Here is a 15,052-nt window from a genome sequence, read left to right as displayed (position 1 = left end):
CCATGATAGTTTACCTTCTAATACATTGGGGTTGCTGAATATTGAATCCCTATATATCCCTATTATTAGCTACTGATCCATAGAAGGTGTGTAGATGAATCTCTTTAAATGTGCTTTGATGTTTCTGATTGTCATATTTTTTCCAAATCTTTGGGCACTAACATGGTGGGTCACCCTAAAGGCCAGCAAATAGCATTTACATATACAGTATATCAGTATATCTCTAATGACAGGTTTTCTTTAGGCAGCTTTGCAAACTACTAATTCACTGTGTTTATACTCCCATAAATGGGTGAATATGGCTGGCACCAAACCACTTTCCTACAGAAGTTATTTGTCCAGATTCCCAGGTCTTGAATAATTGATGTTACATGTTTAAATCGATTAATTCAGCTTAGGTTGCTGCAGGAGTGTAAAACTGTAAAAGCCTGGATAAGATCTTTATTTAGCTGGAGAAATGGTTCACTTGGGATGCTGTTGATGCACACTTGTAATATCTGAGAACTCAGTGGCTCCAAAGCACAATTCTCAAACAGCAGGTAAGTTAGTGCTGATTTTTTAAAATGGACCTCAGTGTAACTTTACAAGTATGCAGAGATACTAGAGATACATTTCCAACAATACACAATATAGGCAACACAGCATGACGGCACTGGCCCCACAGGAGCCCCAAGACAGTTTTGCACAAGGGAGCACTGTTGGCTATGTCCACCAGTGGTAGACAACTTTTTGAAAAACATATTCGTATTTTTTAGCTTTGTGAATTGGGGCTTTTGAAGTATAAGCGTTGAATTCTGGAAATGGAAGCGGTGGAGGGGTGTTGGGGTGGTATTTGGTGGACATGCATTGTACCCATTTATCTTTCTTATTTGAATAACCTTTGACAAACTTCAGGTCGTTGATTACTAACCTGATTGTATGGAGCCTATAGGCATATTTGGGCAGTACAAGGCTAAACCAGCTACTAAAAGGTCTGGAAGGGGTAGTGAGCTGGTAAGATATGGAGAAGGTATTATTAATATCCCAATGGAGCAGACATGAAATATGGTAGAGACTCCCTGACATCTACAAAAAAGACAACCAAAACTAATTGTTAGCTCATAATGAGTTATTAGGTAGAACTGGGTGTCATCTGTATTTTATAAGAATGACATCACTGTGCAAATATAGAGATATGTTACTGTCTATTTCTTGCATTACTGCATTATAGAATCCAATGCAGGGATGTCTTTGCTATTCTGTTCTTGGCACTAATGCATTAAAGAATACACTGTACATACTGTATGATTATGCAATATAAATCTGGTGCTAACACATTCTAGAATCCAGTATAGAAATGTCTATGCAATCTTTTCCTAGCACTAGTGCATATTTATTCAAGTATGGATTCCTGGCATTGGTGCATTATAGAATGCCATGAAGAGTGCCTATTCAGTTCTGTTCCTGGCAGTAATGCATTATCTAGTGGAGAGATGCCTTTACAATTCTATGTACACAGAATTGTTCATGTTCCTGGTGCATTTTGGAATTAAGTGCAGTGATGCCTATGCAAACTATCTCTGGCACTAATTCATTACAGAATGCAGTGCAGATTTGCCTATACCAATTCACTAGTGCATTATGGAAAACAATTCAGGGAAGCCTATCTATTTATGGCACTGGTGCATACTAGAATCCAATTAATGGATGTTTATTCAGTTCTATTCCTGGCACTTGTTCATTATAGATCCCAGTTCAGGGATGCCTAAGCAGTTCTGATCCTGGCATGTGCATTAAAAAATCCTTATACATATGCCAATTTTTGTTCTGGCATTGGTGCATTAAAGTATCCAGTGCAGGGGAACCTCTACAATGCTATTCCTGGTACCAGTGCATTATTGAATCCATTGTGGCTGTGACTATGCAGTTCTATTCCTGGCATTAGTTTATTGTTGAATCCAGTGCAGAGATGTCTATGCAATATACATTAGTTGATGATCAGAGCAGGCACAGCTTTCACATTAGCACAGGCCTGAGTTGGGTAGGCTCTCATCCAGCAGTTCAGGTATTTTAACAGCCTGTATTTGTAGAGAAATTCTCTGGAGGAATGACGTAATGGAATCTCACGCTGTACATACAGCTGCTTCTCCCTTATCAGCAGGTGTTATTTTTTCCCAAACACACGGCAGGTCCTACCTGCATGCGCTGGCCATATCTTCAACTGATTTCAATGTTTGTGGACACAGGATCAAATAATTCTGGGCATCCAGAGTATGCATGGGCAAGTGTGATTCACACAGCAGCTAGGTATATTCCAGATTCCATTTTTTTATTGCTGATTAGGAAAATAATACTAAGACTTGATTGGTTGTTATTTTATGTAGTACAGCTTACATAATAAGGATAATGATGGGTTCTCACCGAATCTGGCGAGTGTACAGTCGCCTACCGTCGGAACCACTGTGCTGGTGGATCCATAGACGATGGACGACGAACGATCCTAATGCAAGGCAAGGGGGGGAGCGCACAGCAGGGTGCCGCTCCGTTGTTCTCCCCTCTGCATAGAGCAGAACGTTGTTGTATGTACAGCACTTGTTCATGCATTGTGCAGTCCTTAGTTGTTGGAAAGGATCGTGAAAGATCCTTTCCAACGACTATAATTGCACGTGTGTATGTAGCTTAAGTGAGGTGTATGAGATTACAATGAACCTGTGGTTTGCCCATGCAGAGCAAAAAAACAGCTTTACCCTTGCTATCAGCAAACAGATGAATCCTTATGTAAACTCTACTACTGTTTAGATTGAGGTTTCTCAACCAGAGTTCCTCGAGAGATTGCTAGGCGTTCCTTGAGCAATGAATAGTTTGTGACTGTCAGGTCAGTTTAATACATACCAATTATCTTTTTGACTATTTGTAATAATGGCCGCCTTCCAACTGGTCAGGAATGTAAAGGGAATTCTTCCAACTGACCACCACTCTAAGATAATGTGTGCTACAGGTATAGTAATCATAGCCGGAATTCCCTGAAGACCTTTCTAACATGGGGGAACCCTTGAAATAACTTTCAAGGGTTCCCCCATGTTAGAAAGATCAAGATTGTAAGCTCTTCGGGGCAGGGACCTCTCTTCCTCCTGTGTCACTCTCTGTATCTGTGTGTCATTTGCAACCCCTATTTAATGTACAGCGCTACGTAATATGATGGCGCTATATAAATCCTGTTTATAATTAATAATAATATTATTAATAGGAACACTAGTTAAGGTGCAGTTTGGCTGATACAGTATATTATCATAGGTCTGTGGACACCTTGACCACCACATCCAGATTTGTATGTTGGATATCTCATTCCAAAACCAAGGGTATTAGTACAGAGTTGACCCTCCTTTGGAGACTGTCTATATGGTCCATTCAGCCAAAAGAACATCTGTGATATCAGGTAATGCTGGGTGGGAATACCTTGCTCACATTTAACACAAATGTGCTCAGTAGGATTGAGATTGGGGCTTTGTGGAGGACACTCTGGGTCCAAAGCAAACTCATCAAACCATGTCTTAATGGATTTGGCTTTGTACACATGGGCTCAGTTGTGCTGAAACAACAGAAATTGTCCTTCACCAAACCAGTTGGAACTGCACAATTGTCTATAATGTTCTGAATGCAGTTGGATTAACATCAGCCTTTTTTGGAAACACATCCGAGACTATATCACAGGTGTAATAGTCAGGTGTCCACAAGCTCTTAGTCACATGGACCTATCATTCCTGTGCCCCAAGTTTCCTTTTAATAAAGTAATATGTCCAATCATAAGTATGTAATAAATTATATTGGGTTTCATTGCCTACTTGGAGATCATCCATGGATCCTTTTAGTTATAACCAACAAGCTATGTTGTCCCAAAAAGAACTGTACTGAGGGTGGACAACAGGCAAATATGAAAGAATTAGAATGTAAAGTGAATGTAAATCCTTCCTAAGAACCCATGCAGAACAATTGTATGTATTGTATTGTGCATTTAATCACAGGGATTGCAAAGTGTTTACATCTTCTGATACTTTCACTTGTGGTGAACACCCAGAGCAAGTTACGGGCAGGATCTGGGTCATGTATGTAAAAACCGGCCAGGTCAGACCTCACATTTGCGGTTTTCTTTTTTCAGTGCAGAGAGTGAAAGACATAACATTTTTACCAGATGAAACCCAACCAATCTTTGTTCCCACACTTTACGCCTAAGGGATAAAAGTGAGAAGAACTTCTCTGATTGGCCATACCAGTGCACTACAAAAAGTTGCATGTTGTCAGTCTGGAACGCTGTGTTTGGGGCTCTGATTTTGTCTAAAACCGTCCCCATATGATAGAACAGCCCCGGTGCTTCTTATACAACCTGAATCTATATTGTCAGCTAGTCAGATGCAGGCAAATCCTAAAAACAAAGAGGGGTACAGAGCATGTAACCGGGTCTTTGTTCTGCTCCAGTGATTGGGTCTAGGCTTTCCCTGCCTTCTTCATAATCCCTATCGCTGTCTTTGCAAAGTGCCCCCCTCTTGGCTGTCATCTTGCATTATTTCACGTTACTTTAATGATGTATTTTATAAGACAGTCCGGCTCCTTCCTGGTTGTATCTGGTATATATACAATATATACTACATATATTACTTGGATGATCTCAGCCCGCACATCCTTCACACATAGCTCCGCCCCCTCTCCTCAGCCCTCTCCCCTCCCTGGCTCCGCCCCTTTCTCCCAGCCCCCTCCTCTCTCTCGGTCAGTATCCTGCGGTCTCTCGGATGGACGGTGCCCGTATTCCCGGTTATCATTCTCCGCTCTCCCTCACATCGCTTCCCGGGGCCCATCCGGCATCGCTGTGACCGCCGCCTCCCCCACACACACCGGAGCTGCTCCCCATCGTCCTCCGGATCGGTCCCCGGGCTCTGCACCTTTCATTGAGCAGCCTGTCAGAGGATGAAGCCCCCCAGGACGGAGGGGGCAGGTGAGGGCCACTGACACCCCTACAGGAGGGGGAGGGGGTTATTTTGGCATTATTTTTGTATTGCAAGGATGTCTGATGGTGGGGAGCAGAGGATGAGAGAATAGTCAGAGGCTCCATACACAGACCCCGGAGAGCCAGCCAGACCCATGAGGATGGATGGGGACCCTCATTTCACTGCCTGGGGCAGGCTGGACGCGGAGCCCATAGGGGGGCAGAGAGCCCTGATCGCTTCGCAGGAAGTGGGGGGCTATTTCCTTATGGGGACAGAGGAGAAGGAACCCAGCAGGCCACAAACACCCCACGGGCACGGTGGGCCGCTGTTTTGCCTGTGTGATGAGCCCTCGTTACAGCCCCTGGGGGTGGTGGATGGGCACGGCCAGCTCGGAGAGGAGGATACCCCCGTTACCCGCTCTGCTTTGGATTTATCCCTGAACTCCTCTGAGACTCTTTCATCCTATTGTACATTGGAGTCGCCCCCCAAATCTGCCCATTCCCCGAGCCAGGTACCTGATGAGAATGGAATATCCCCGATCCGTTCCCCCCAGGAAGATCGCCCATCCCATGACCCCTTAGATGCCACCTAGCAACCTGAAACTGACCTGTCGCCCTTATGTGCCCCGGATGCCGGCCAGATGCCAGTACCTGAGCAGAATGTTATTTCCTCATCCCATTTTTTTCAAAATGATCACCCATCTGATGACCTCTTAGATGTCCCCGAGCCCACTTTACCACCTGATACTGACCCGTTGCCCCTTTGTCCTCCGTTATGTGCCGCAGATGCCAGCCAGGTGCCCGTACCTGATCAGAATGTTTTTTCCCATTCCCCCAAGGAAGGTTGCCCATCAGATGACCTTTTAGATATCCACCAGCTGCTTCTTCCTGATCCTAATTTGCCTCCTGAAATTGACCCGTTGCCCGTTTGTCCTCTAGTATGTGATGCGGATGCCAGTCAGGTGCCCGTACATGATCAGAATGTTATTTCCTCCCACAAAGATTTCCCATCCAGTGACCTCCACCAGCTGCTTGTCCCTGAGCCCGCTTTACCCCCTGAAACTGACCCGTTGCCCCATTGTGCCCCAAATTCTAGCCAGATGCCCGTGCCTAGCAACAGTATGTTAGCTGTAGATGAGACGCTGCTGTTTACTTCCAAAACGCATCAAGAAAATGACTGTAATCCCCTTTTCTTTGATTATTTAACACCTGAGACTGACCAATGTCCCCCAGCTGAATCATGTCTACCTCATATAGATGACCATTCCTTATTGCCCGAAGCCCCCGTAGGTCCTTGCACAGACTATTTGCCCCAGTTGGTTTCCATCGTGGATTCAGCAGTTGTAGAATTGCCAGAGTCTGAATCCAGTTTGGACTTTGGGGCGTTGACCCAGTCTAGCTCCCAGTTTGATTTTGGTGCTGCACCGTTGCCGCACTCTGAATCCTGTCCTGAGCCTGACCTGGTCCGTTTGCCTCATTCCTATTTGAACATTGGCACTGACTCTTTGTCCCAGTCCCATTGGCACCCTAACCCGTTTTGCCAGTCTGAATGCTGTTTGGATTCTGATGTTGATGAGTTGCCTGAGGCCGAGACCTGTTTGAACCTCAGTATGGCTGAATTACCTGAAGCAGACTCGTGTGCCCTTTCCGACATTAATGATTTGGCCGAGGCTGAAAACTTTTTGAATCCTGAAGGCGACTTGCCTGAGGCAGAAGCTTGCTTGGACTTCGGTGCCAGTGAGCTACCTGAATCTGATACTTGCCTGGACCCAGGCATTGGCGACCTACCTGAAGCAGAGAGCTTTGCGGTTCCTGATGTCAGTGAGTTGCCCGAGGCTGAAGCTGGTTTGAATGCTGGCAGTGAGTTGACAGAAGCTGAATTGGACTTAGCCAACTTTAATGACTATTTACCCCAATCTGAATCCTGTTTACAGTTTAATGTGGACCAGTTGCCCCAGTCTGATTCCTGTTTGAATTTGGAAGAATTGTCCCATGCTGAACCCTGTTTACACCCTGACACTGACTGGGTTTCCTGTCCTGAACCTTGTTTGAACCCTAACACTGACCTTTTACTCATGTCTGAACCCTGTTTACACTCTGACGCCAACCACATTTCCTGCCCTGAAACCTGTTTGGACCCTGACGCTGACCCTTTACCCGTGTCTGAACCTCGTTTACACCCTGATACCAACCAGTTTTCCTGTCTTGAACCCTTATTGGACCATGATTCTAACCTTTTACCCTTATCTGAGTCCTGTTTACACCCTGACGCCAACCAGGATTCCTGTTTGGACCTTGACGCCAACCAGGTTTCCTGTTCTGAACCCTGTTTGGACCCTGACGCTGACCCTTTACCCGTGTCTGCACCCTGTTTACACCCTGATACCGACCAGTTTTCCTGTCCTGAACCCTTATTGGACCATGATTCTAACCTTTTACCCTTATCCGAGTCCTGTTTACACCCTGACGCCAACCAGGTTTCCTGTTTGGACCTTGACACCAACCAGGTTTCCTGTTCTGAACCCTGTTTGGACCCTGACACTGACCTTTTACCCATGTCTGAACACTATTTACACCCTGATGCCAACCACGTTTCCTGTCCTGAACCCTGTTTGGACCATGACGCTGACCTGTTACCCCCGTCCGAACCCTGTTTACACCCTGATACCAACCAGGTTTCCTGTCCTGAACCTAGTTTGGACCATGACGCTGACCTTTTACCCATGTCTGAACCCTTTTTCACTGCTGACCCTGACCAAATACCCCAAATAGAATCTCATTTGCACTCTGGCGCTTGCAAATTAGCCCAGGCCGAAACACTTATGAACCACAGCTTTAACTATTTGAAATTCAACTTGACATCTGGGTCTGAACTGTTAACAAAGTCTGATGGCATTTTGAACCCAGACACCAACAAGTCCCCCCAGGCTACTGAATGTTCAGATGCTGACAGCAGCCTGTTAGAATACTGTTTACACCCTGACCCTGTTCCTTTACCCACATTTCATTCCTTATTGGACTCTGAACCTGACCAAATACCCCAGTCTGAACCCATTTTGAACACTGATGATGACCAAATTTACTTTTTATCCCAAAGTGAACCCAGTATAGCTTTAGAGGTATTACCTGTAGGGGAACCCTGTTCAGCTTCTGAACAATCTGAGGCCAATTTGGGTCAAAATCCTGACCTTCCTGAATGCTGCCTGAATTCTCAATGTGACCAAGTTCCTGATGCCTATTTAGACCAAAAACCTAAATTAGTCCACTCCGCTTTCAATCTGAAGGTTGACCAGTCACCTCTTACTGATTTTTGCCCGCAATCTGAACCCAACCAGTCACCACAATCAGATTGCCTTTTAATCCCAAAGTCTGCCCAGTGCTCTCTGTCTGAACCCTGCTTGGACAGTGACATGTTATTTCAGACTAACTCAAATTTGGAAGTTGACAGTGTCCAGCTTTCTAAATCTGAGTTGTCTTTTGTACCTGGTGCATGTCCCAGTTCTGCGTCCATCTTGCCCCCTGTTACTGACCATTTGCCTGGTTTATGTCTGGATTCGGACGATGAGCTGTTGCCCCTCGCTGAAACCTTTTTGGCTCACGAGAATGAACATTTACCCTGTTCTTTTTCAGAGTCAGACTCTGGGTTTTCTCATTCTAAAACCTCTTCTACCACTGACCAAATGTCTTTATTTTCTGACCTTACAGACCAAGAAACGTCCGGTTCTGAGGCCGCTCATTCTGACCATTTGGATACTTCTGAAAGTCCCTCGACCAATATTAGTGACCAATTGCCCATTTCTGAATCCAGCTCATGCGATGATGCTGAATTCTTCTCTCTAGGTGAAACATTTTTAGCCTATGACACTGACCAAGTATCTCTATTAGCTCTACCCGGGGACCGTGAACCTGCCCACTTGCCACTTTCTATAGATGACACAAAACTGCTGCAGTTAAATCTCCCCAAGTCCCCTGACATTCACCTACTTTCTGGTTTTCATTCTGTTTGTGACACAGATGATTTCAATCTTGGTGAATCTTTTTTGTCTCATGATGCTTTACCTTTCACCAAGGCTTATAGCAATGATCATGTACCTGAACTGAGTGAAGCTTGCCTTGGTTCGGATAGCTGACACTTTCTAGAACTAGAGGACAATAACCAAGTCTCTCTATCTGAATCATCTGTGCCACTCAACTACCATGAGATGCCTCCTCCTGATCCCCCCTTGTCTTCCCATGCAGACCAGTTCTCTCCATCTGAACCCTTTTCTGCTGACAAATTTCCTCTTTGTAACTCTTCTGTTGCCAATACCGGTCACCTGCCTTTATTGGAGTCCTATCTTGATCATGACAACTTCTCCAAGTTTGACTCCAGTTTGCAGAGCCATTTGCCTTTATCTGACTCTGTGGTGGTAGGAGATGGTGACCAGTTCATTGAATCTTCTACAGACCACCAGATACCACAGCCTAAATCTTTTCATGATTTTGACCTGCTGAATCTTCCAGAATGCCTCTTTGCCCCAAACTTTAAAGACTTGAACCTGCCTGACTTTGACCCGTTTCATTTAGATATGCACCCTGGGGACCCTGGCACTGAAATGTCCTTGTTTGACGAGTTATTGGCTTGTAATGCCAACCAGACACTTCTGCCTGAATCCATTGCTACCCCTACTAGCGATGAGTTGTCCTTGGTTGATTCGTGTTTACAAAACTATGGTGACCACGTGCTCCCTTCTCATATGTCTGTACCTCCCAATGAGGACCAGTTACCCTTTACTGATCCCAACCCTGCCCTAAAAAAGGATGAAGTACAGTTGTGTCAGTCCCTGAGATCTTCTAAAGTTGAGCAGCCTTTGTCTGAATCCTTTCTGGAATCCAGTGCTGACCAGCAGCTCCCACAGTCCGACTTGGCCAGTGAGGTTGACCAACCTAATTCAGCTCATCAGTCAACTTTGGAGTCCACTTCAGAATTTTCTCAGATAAGCCCAGCCAACACTGGTTTCTCAAACAGCATTGTTGAAGAATTCCAAATACCATGGGACTGGACTTCAGATTTACACCATGCTGAATTCACAGGAGTTGTTTTAGATGGCAACTCTGACATTTACCTAAATCTAACTCCAGATGACGGTGACAGCCAGGTTCATGAAATAGATGACTGTTTTTCTTTATTTTGTTTAGATACTCCACCAAAATCTCCCATTGCATCCCCAGAAATAGACCCACTTACCCTTTCTGATGACTTGTTATCCCTTTGTGATGTTTTCTCACAGTTACAATCTAATGACCCTATATCCCCAGAAAGTAATATTGAGTTATGTTGTGCCCTGGATAGTTTATCACTCCACCAGACGGAGGAGTTTACAACTGATCAGCTACCTATAATTAAAGAAGAAATATTCTCCCCTGTAAATGACCCCCAGTCAGATAACATTCCGGCATCTAATGAGCATGCTTGTTTAAATGCACATGACCGAACATTTAATGGGATTTCAGATCACAGCCTTAACCAGACGGATTCCTACTGCTTGGACTTATTGTTTGAACCTAAACTGGTTTCATGTGAAACTCAATGTTCCCCGACTAGTCCTGCTGCCAACCCCTGTCCCCAATTACTATTTGACCCAACCTTTAGGGATGTAACCTCTGCTACTGTACCTGGTCATTGTGATGTAACCACGCCTACACATTCACATGTTTATACAACACAATCAGCCCTTCCACAGGAAAGTCTTTGTTGTAGTAATGAGCATTTACCACCTGCGGGTCAGTCAGATTCTCCTTTACACCGTGTTAAGAGCAGTTCACATGTGGATATTGAAATGGGATCAACAGCAGAGTTACTTGGCAAAACTCTCCAGCTACCATTGATTTTGGGAAAGGAGCCATTGGATTTGTTGGATGATTTACCTGAAAACAACCAGGATGTATTGCTTTCCAAGTCTGAGGAAGCCTTACCACCCGATAAATTTGAACCTGAAATGGACAACCCTATTGAAGATGAGGAGGTGCCTCCTTGTAATGTAAACGAACATGCTTTATTTAGATCAGAACAACCTGATCTCCGTCAAATATCTGCTGGACTTTCAGACTCCATTGCGCAAAGTGTTCCCAATGATACCACCCAGTCAAAACTAGATACGGATTTTGAGAATCTAACTTCAACGCCGTGTGGTCCAGTGGAACAAATTGAAAAAGTTGCACTTTCTCGCACAGTCTCTCCTTTGGAAAATACCCAGGTGCTTCCATGTGATTCCCACCAGGATTCCGCCTCTGCTACCTTCTCCTTTGGAGAGGGCGACCCGTTTTTGGGGTTTGCTCTGGATAACGACTCTCCTTGTGTCGGGGACGAGCTGGCCCGTCTCCGAGCTGTATTTAATGCACTGGATAGAGACAAGGATGGCTTTGTGAAGATGGAGGACTTTGTGCAGTTTGCTACTGTTTACGGGGCTGAACAGGTAAGCTGAGAAGGTTGCATTAAATATCAGGGCTTCTTTTATCTCCTAAATGTTTGGTTGTGGTTATAGGAATTATGTACAATGGCTGCTATTACTGATCATTCAGAAAATGCTGGTTGCTTGGCTTGACATTCTGTAGTTTCTGAGAAAACGTCCTAAACAAGGTTTTTAGATTAGGAGTTCTAACTTGGTATTATGCTGGTTCCAGGTCTTGTATTTTTAGTGTTATCTATTAACTGACCACCCCTCCCCCCCATTTTAAACTCCTGCCTGATCCATGCTGTACAACCTGCCCTGCAATGATTCCCACGTTGGGGATTTCTTCTGTACAAGCTCTAAAAATCTCTATTCCTAAGGAAAGGCTTTTTACTTTGTGATTCATAGGAATAAATTGGGATTTTTTGTGCTTGCACAGGGATTATAGGACATTTAGTGGAGGGATGAGGTTGCTTTTGAGTACCAGTTATAGCATAACTGTATTACACTTTTATCTGTTATATTATTATACAATATTTTTGCTGTGTACTGTTTATGTTGTTGTTATGTTTATTTGAAATGAACTTTCTTTGGTGTTTCTATATTTGTATGATTTTCAGCATTGGGAATCCGTGGAACGGGCATCCTTGCAAAGGGACTCCAGGCAAACTTAGGATCCCCTGTTGAAACAATTATGTAAAATTGTCATCTGTCTGGCTTTTTCTATGTTGGAAGAGTCCCTGAACTATAAATTAGCTTAAATATAAATGCTTTGACACACACTGGTTTTTCTGTAAATGAATCTTTGATAAGATTATCTCTTTGACATGTCTGAAAAGACCATGTGTTTCCTTTTAATTACCAGACAAGACAAAAGTGCATTGTTTGTAATTGATTCATTATGTGTCTGTGCTAAACAGTATAGGTGCATGAAGATAAGAGGAGCAGGAAAACACAATTGCTGAATAAATCATGCAAAAAAAAAAAAAGGTGTTGGTGCAATGGTTAATTTTTAATTTAGGGAAGAGGATTGCAGGTTCAGCTGCTGGGATCCATTTACCTTAAACCTCCGGATTCATATTTGTCAGTAGATAAAAATGTTATGGGTCTGATAAAATAATGTGCTATCCCTTCTATGAGTAATTCCGGTGCTATCACTGTACGTCTTCCTCCTCCAGGCTCGAGTCCGCTGACTAGCCATTATCCAGCACAGTAATCCATTATCAACGCTTTCCAAATAATAATTAGTTTGCGATGGCATAAATCTGGGCAGCTTTTCTCAGCAGAAGATTAATATGTAAATAATTTCAGATAGCATACGGAACTTCAGAGAGATTTGCTAAAGCTCTGGATTTTTGACATCTAGGCCAATTCAGATTCATAGCTGTACATTTGGGTTGGGGAAGGATCTTTGTATTGGTAGCCATGCACATTTGGCACCACATAGTCAAAAGCCTTTATAGGTGGAGCTTTCTTTGGAAGGTCCACACTCATTTTCTCACACTTTTTTCTTGCCGCGCCTAGGTGTGGATGATGCTACCGACCTTCGGGGAAGATTCTTGTGGAATGTGTGGTGACCAAAATCTTGTGAGAAAATGTTCAATGACCTCACAAGATTCTGCATGCTTTACGTTCCTCAGAAATCTGCCTGATGTGAAAGATGGGTTAAGGTAAGTATAATTCTAATATTTAAAGAATGAGAAAAGTAGAGAAGTAAACTCAAAAGTGTTTAAAACCAAATGAAAAAATACACACCTTCAATCCCCGTAGTCCAGTCAATCCGTCCGGAGGTTTCTTCCATCTGGTCCTGCGTCGTCCTGGTATCCGTCTTGGGACCGGCTCACGCCAGGTGCCGCCATCTTCTCCTCTTCTTCCGGGTTCTTCTTCCTACGTCACGTGCCACAGGCATGTAATCAGGTGACCTAGTTTGGGGAAAAAAACTTGCCAATGTCACTGCGCATGTGTGAGATCGCCTTTTTCCCCCTTTTGACGAAAGGGTTCCTTCTGCGCATGCCCAAGGTGATAGCCTAGGTGATCGAGAATTAAAGGGGGGGGGGGGGAGCTGCAAAAAACAGAATTTTTACCTTGCATAAAAGGGTTGTCTACTCTTTTATGTAAAGTGAAAATTCTGAATTTAGGTACACTTTAAGATGTGTTTTCACCAGGTGTAGGGGGACATTTCATTTTAGTGTTTGAATGTTCTGAACAGAAAAATTCATAATTAAAATTATATTTTTTTTGATTGGTCAGGCCAGCATGACTGAAGTCGTGCGTGGGAGTTTGTCCCGGCATGCTCAAGCGAAGCCGGGTACATGCGCAGATCAATAAAAACAGCCGCGCTCCTATCAAGCAGGAAAGAACAGTTATTGCAGAAGGGACATCACAACAACAAACCCCTCTCTGACTGTGGGATTTTAGTTTCACTTTAAAAAAACCTTCTTGCAAACTTTTACCAAAATAAACCAGCACTTTGCACGTTTTTGGGCAAGGTATTAGTTTTGCTACTTTTGCTCCCCAATCAGCTCATACCTGGCCTGCAGGGTCGAGGTAAAGTTGCCCTGTCAAAGCTCTGGATTCCACTTGTTGGAGCTTTTACAGAGCTCGGGGTTGTTCTCAAGTGCAGTGTGACCACTTTGGGCCAATGTACCTGCTGTCATGTGCCTGCTGTCTTCATACCCTTATAGTATGGGAAAGGTGGGTATGTGGTTATGCAAGGGGGCATTAAACTGACCTTGTTACCTTGACCTGTACACCTACAAAGGTGTGCTTCTAAGTAGACCCAGGCTTGTAATATGAAAGCTTGGTTCTTTTGTGGATTGGAGCTGAACTCTGATGTGATCCTTTTTTTGGCCCATTTATTGATGCCCTCTCCTGTGCTGTAATTGGATAGATGCTCTTTTAAGCACAAAAGGCAAATTTTTGATCAAGCCTCATGTATGTATAGCATCTCCTCCTTGGCCTCCCATAAAAAATGAATGGGGTTTAGTGGTTTTGTACTACCCACTGCTGATGACGGGGAAAAATTAGGAAGCCTGCAGGTTTCACACTTCCTTGCACGCTTGAAATGTACATGTATGTGCTTAACCTCAATTCTTCCCTTTAAATATGACTCTTTATCATAATTCTGTAATGTCTTTCTAATAGCTGCCATCATATACTCATTTAATCTCAAGTGGAACAAGTGCTTCTTACAGCAGAATACTCCGACCACACCAAGCTTGGTGGTAATGACTGACGAGTAACGGCTTCCGGCTTTTGTGATCTGAACTCTATATAAATATGACATAAAATGCAGCTCTGTGGTCATACACATCATACATCATTTAATTAATTTTTTGTTCTAGTATCAGCCTCTTTTAGTACTTGTACAGTGGGGCTGAATTGTGAGAGAAAGAAGCAGAATTAAGAGCTAATTCATATGCTGATAGGAAGCATGCTGAGAGGAGAGAAAGCAAGGTGACTGATATGAGATTATCACTGTGCTGCTTCTCCTTTTACTGTCCAATCCCTGGCTAAGGCAGGTGGAGGAAAATCTGGACTCTGATGCAAGGAAATGGTTTGAATGATGGTGGTCATCTAGGGGCAGAAAAAAGTACTGTGGGGGCAAATCTCTGCGTAAAAAAAGTAGAAAACTTTGGGTTTTTAATTTAATATTAAAGTAAGG

At 43.8% G+C, this 15,052-nt stretch overlaps 1 protein-coding gene across 3 annotated transcripts in view; it reads left to right on the top strand.

Moving 5' to 3' along the window:
• The window catches only part of RAB11FIP3 (RAB11 family interacting protein 3), a 68,385-nt gene that overhangs the window by 7,959 nt on the left and 45,374 nt on the right, over window positions 1-15,052 (top strand). For 2 of the 3 annotated variants that reach the window (XM_072417587.1, XM_072417586.1), the window contains exon 1: window positions 9,160-11,412. The exons of the other annotated variant lie outside the window; for it this stretch is intronic. In XM_072417587.1, the coding sequence (XP_072273688.1) occupies window positions 9,160-11,412 (2,253 nt within the window). Of the gene's footprint in view, window positions 1-9,159; window positions 11,413-15,052 lie in introns of those variants that run through there. 3 annotated transcript variants of the gene reach the window in all.

The sequence above is a fragment of the Pyxicephalus adspersus genome, chromosome 7 (genome assembly GCF_032062135.1).
Source record: "Pyxicephalus adspersus chromosome 7, UCB_Pads_2.0, whole genome shotgun sequence".
In the NCBI taxonomy this organism is placed as follows: domain Eukaryota; kingdom Metazoa; phylum Chordata; class Amphibia; order Anura; family Pyxicephalidae; genus Pyxicephalus; species Pyxicephalus adspersus.
Note: the sequence above shows the minus strand (reverse complement) of the source record. Positions and strands in the feature narration are given on the sequence as shown.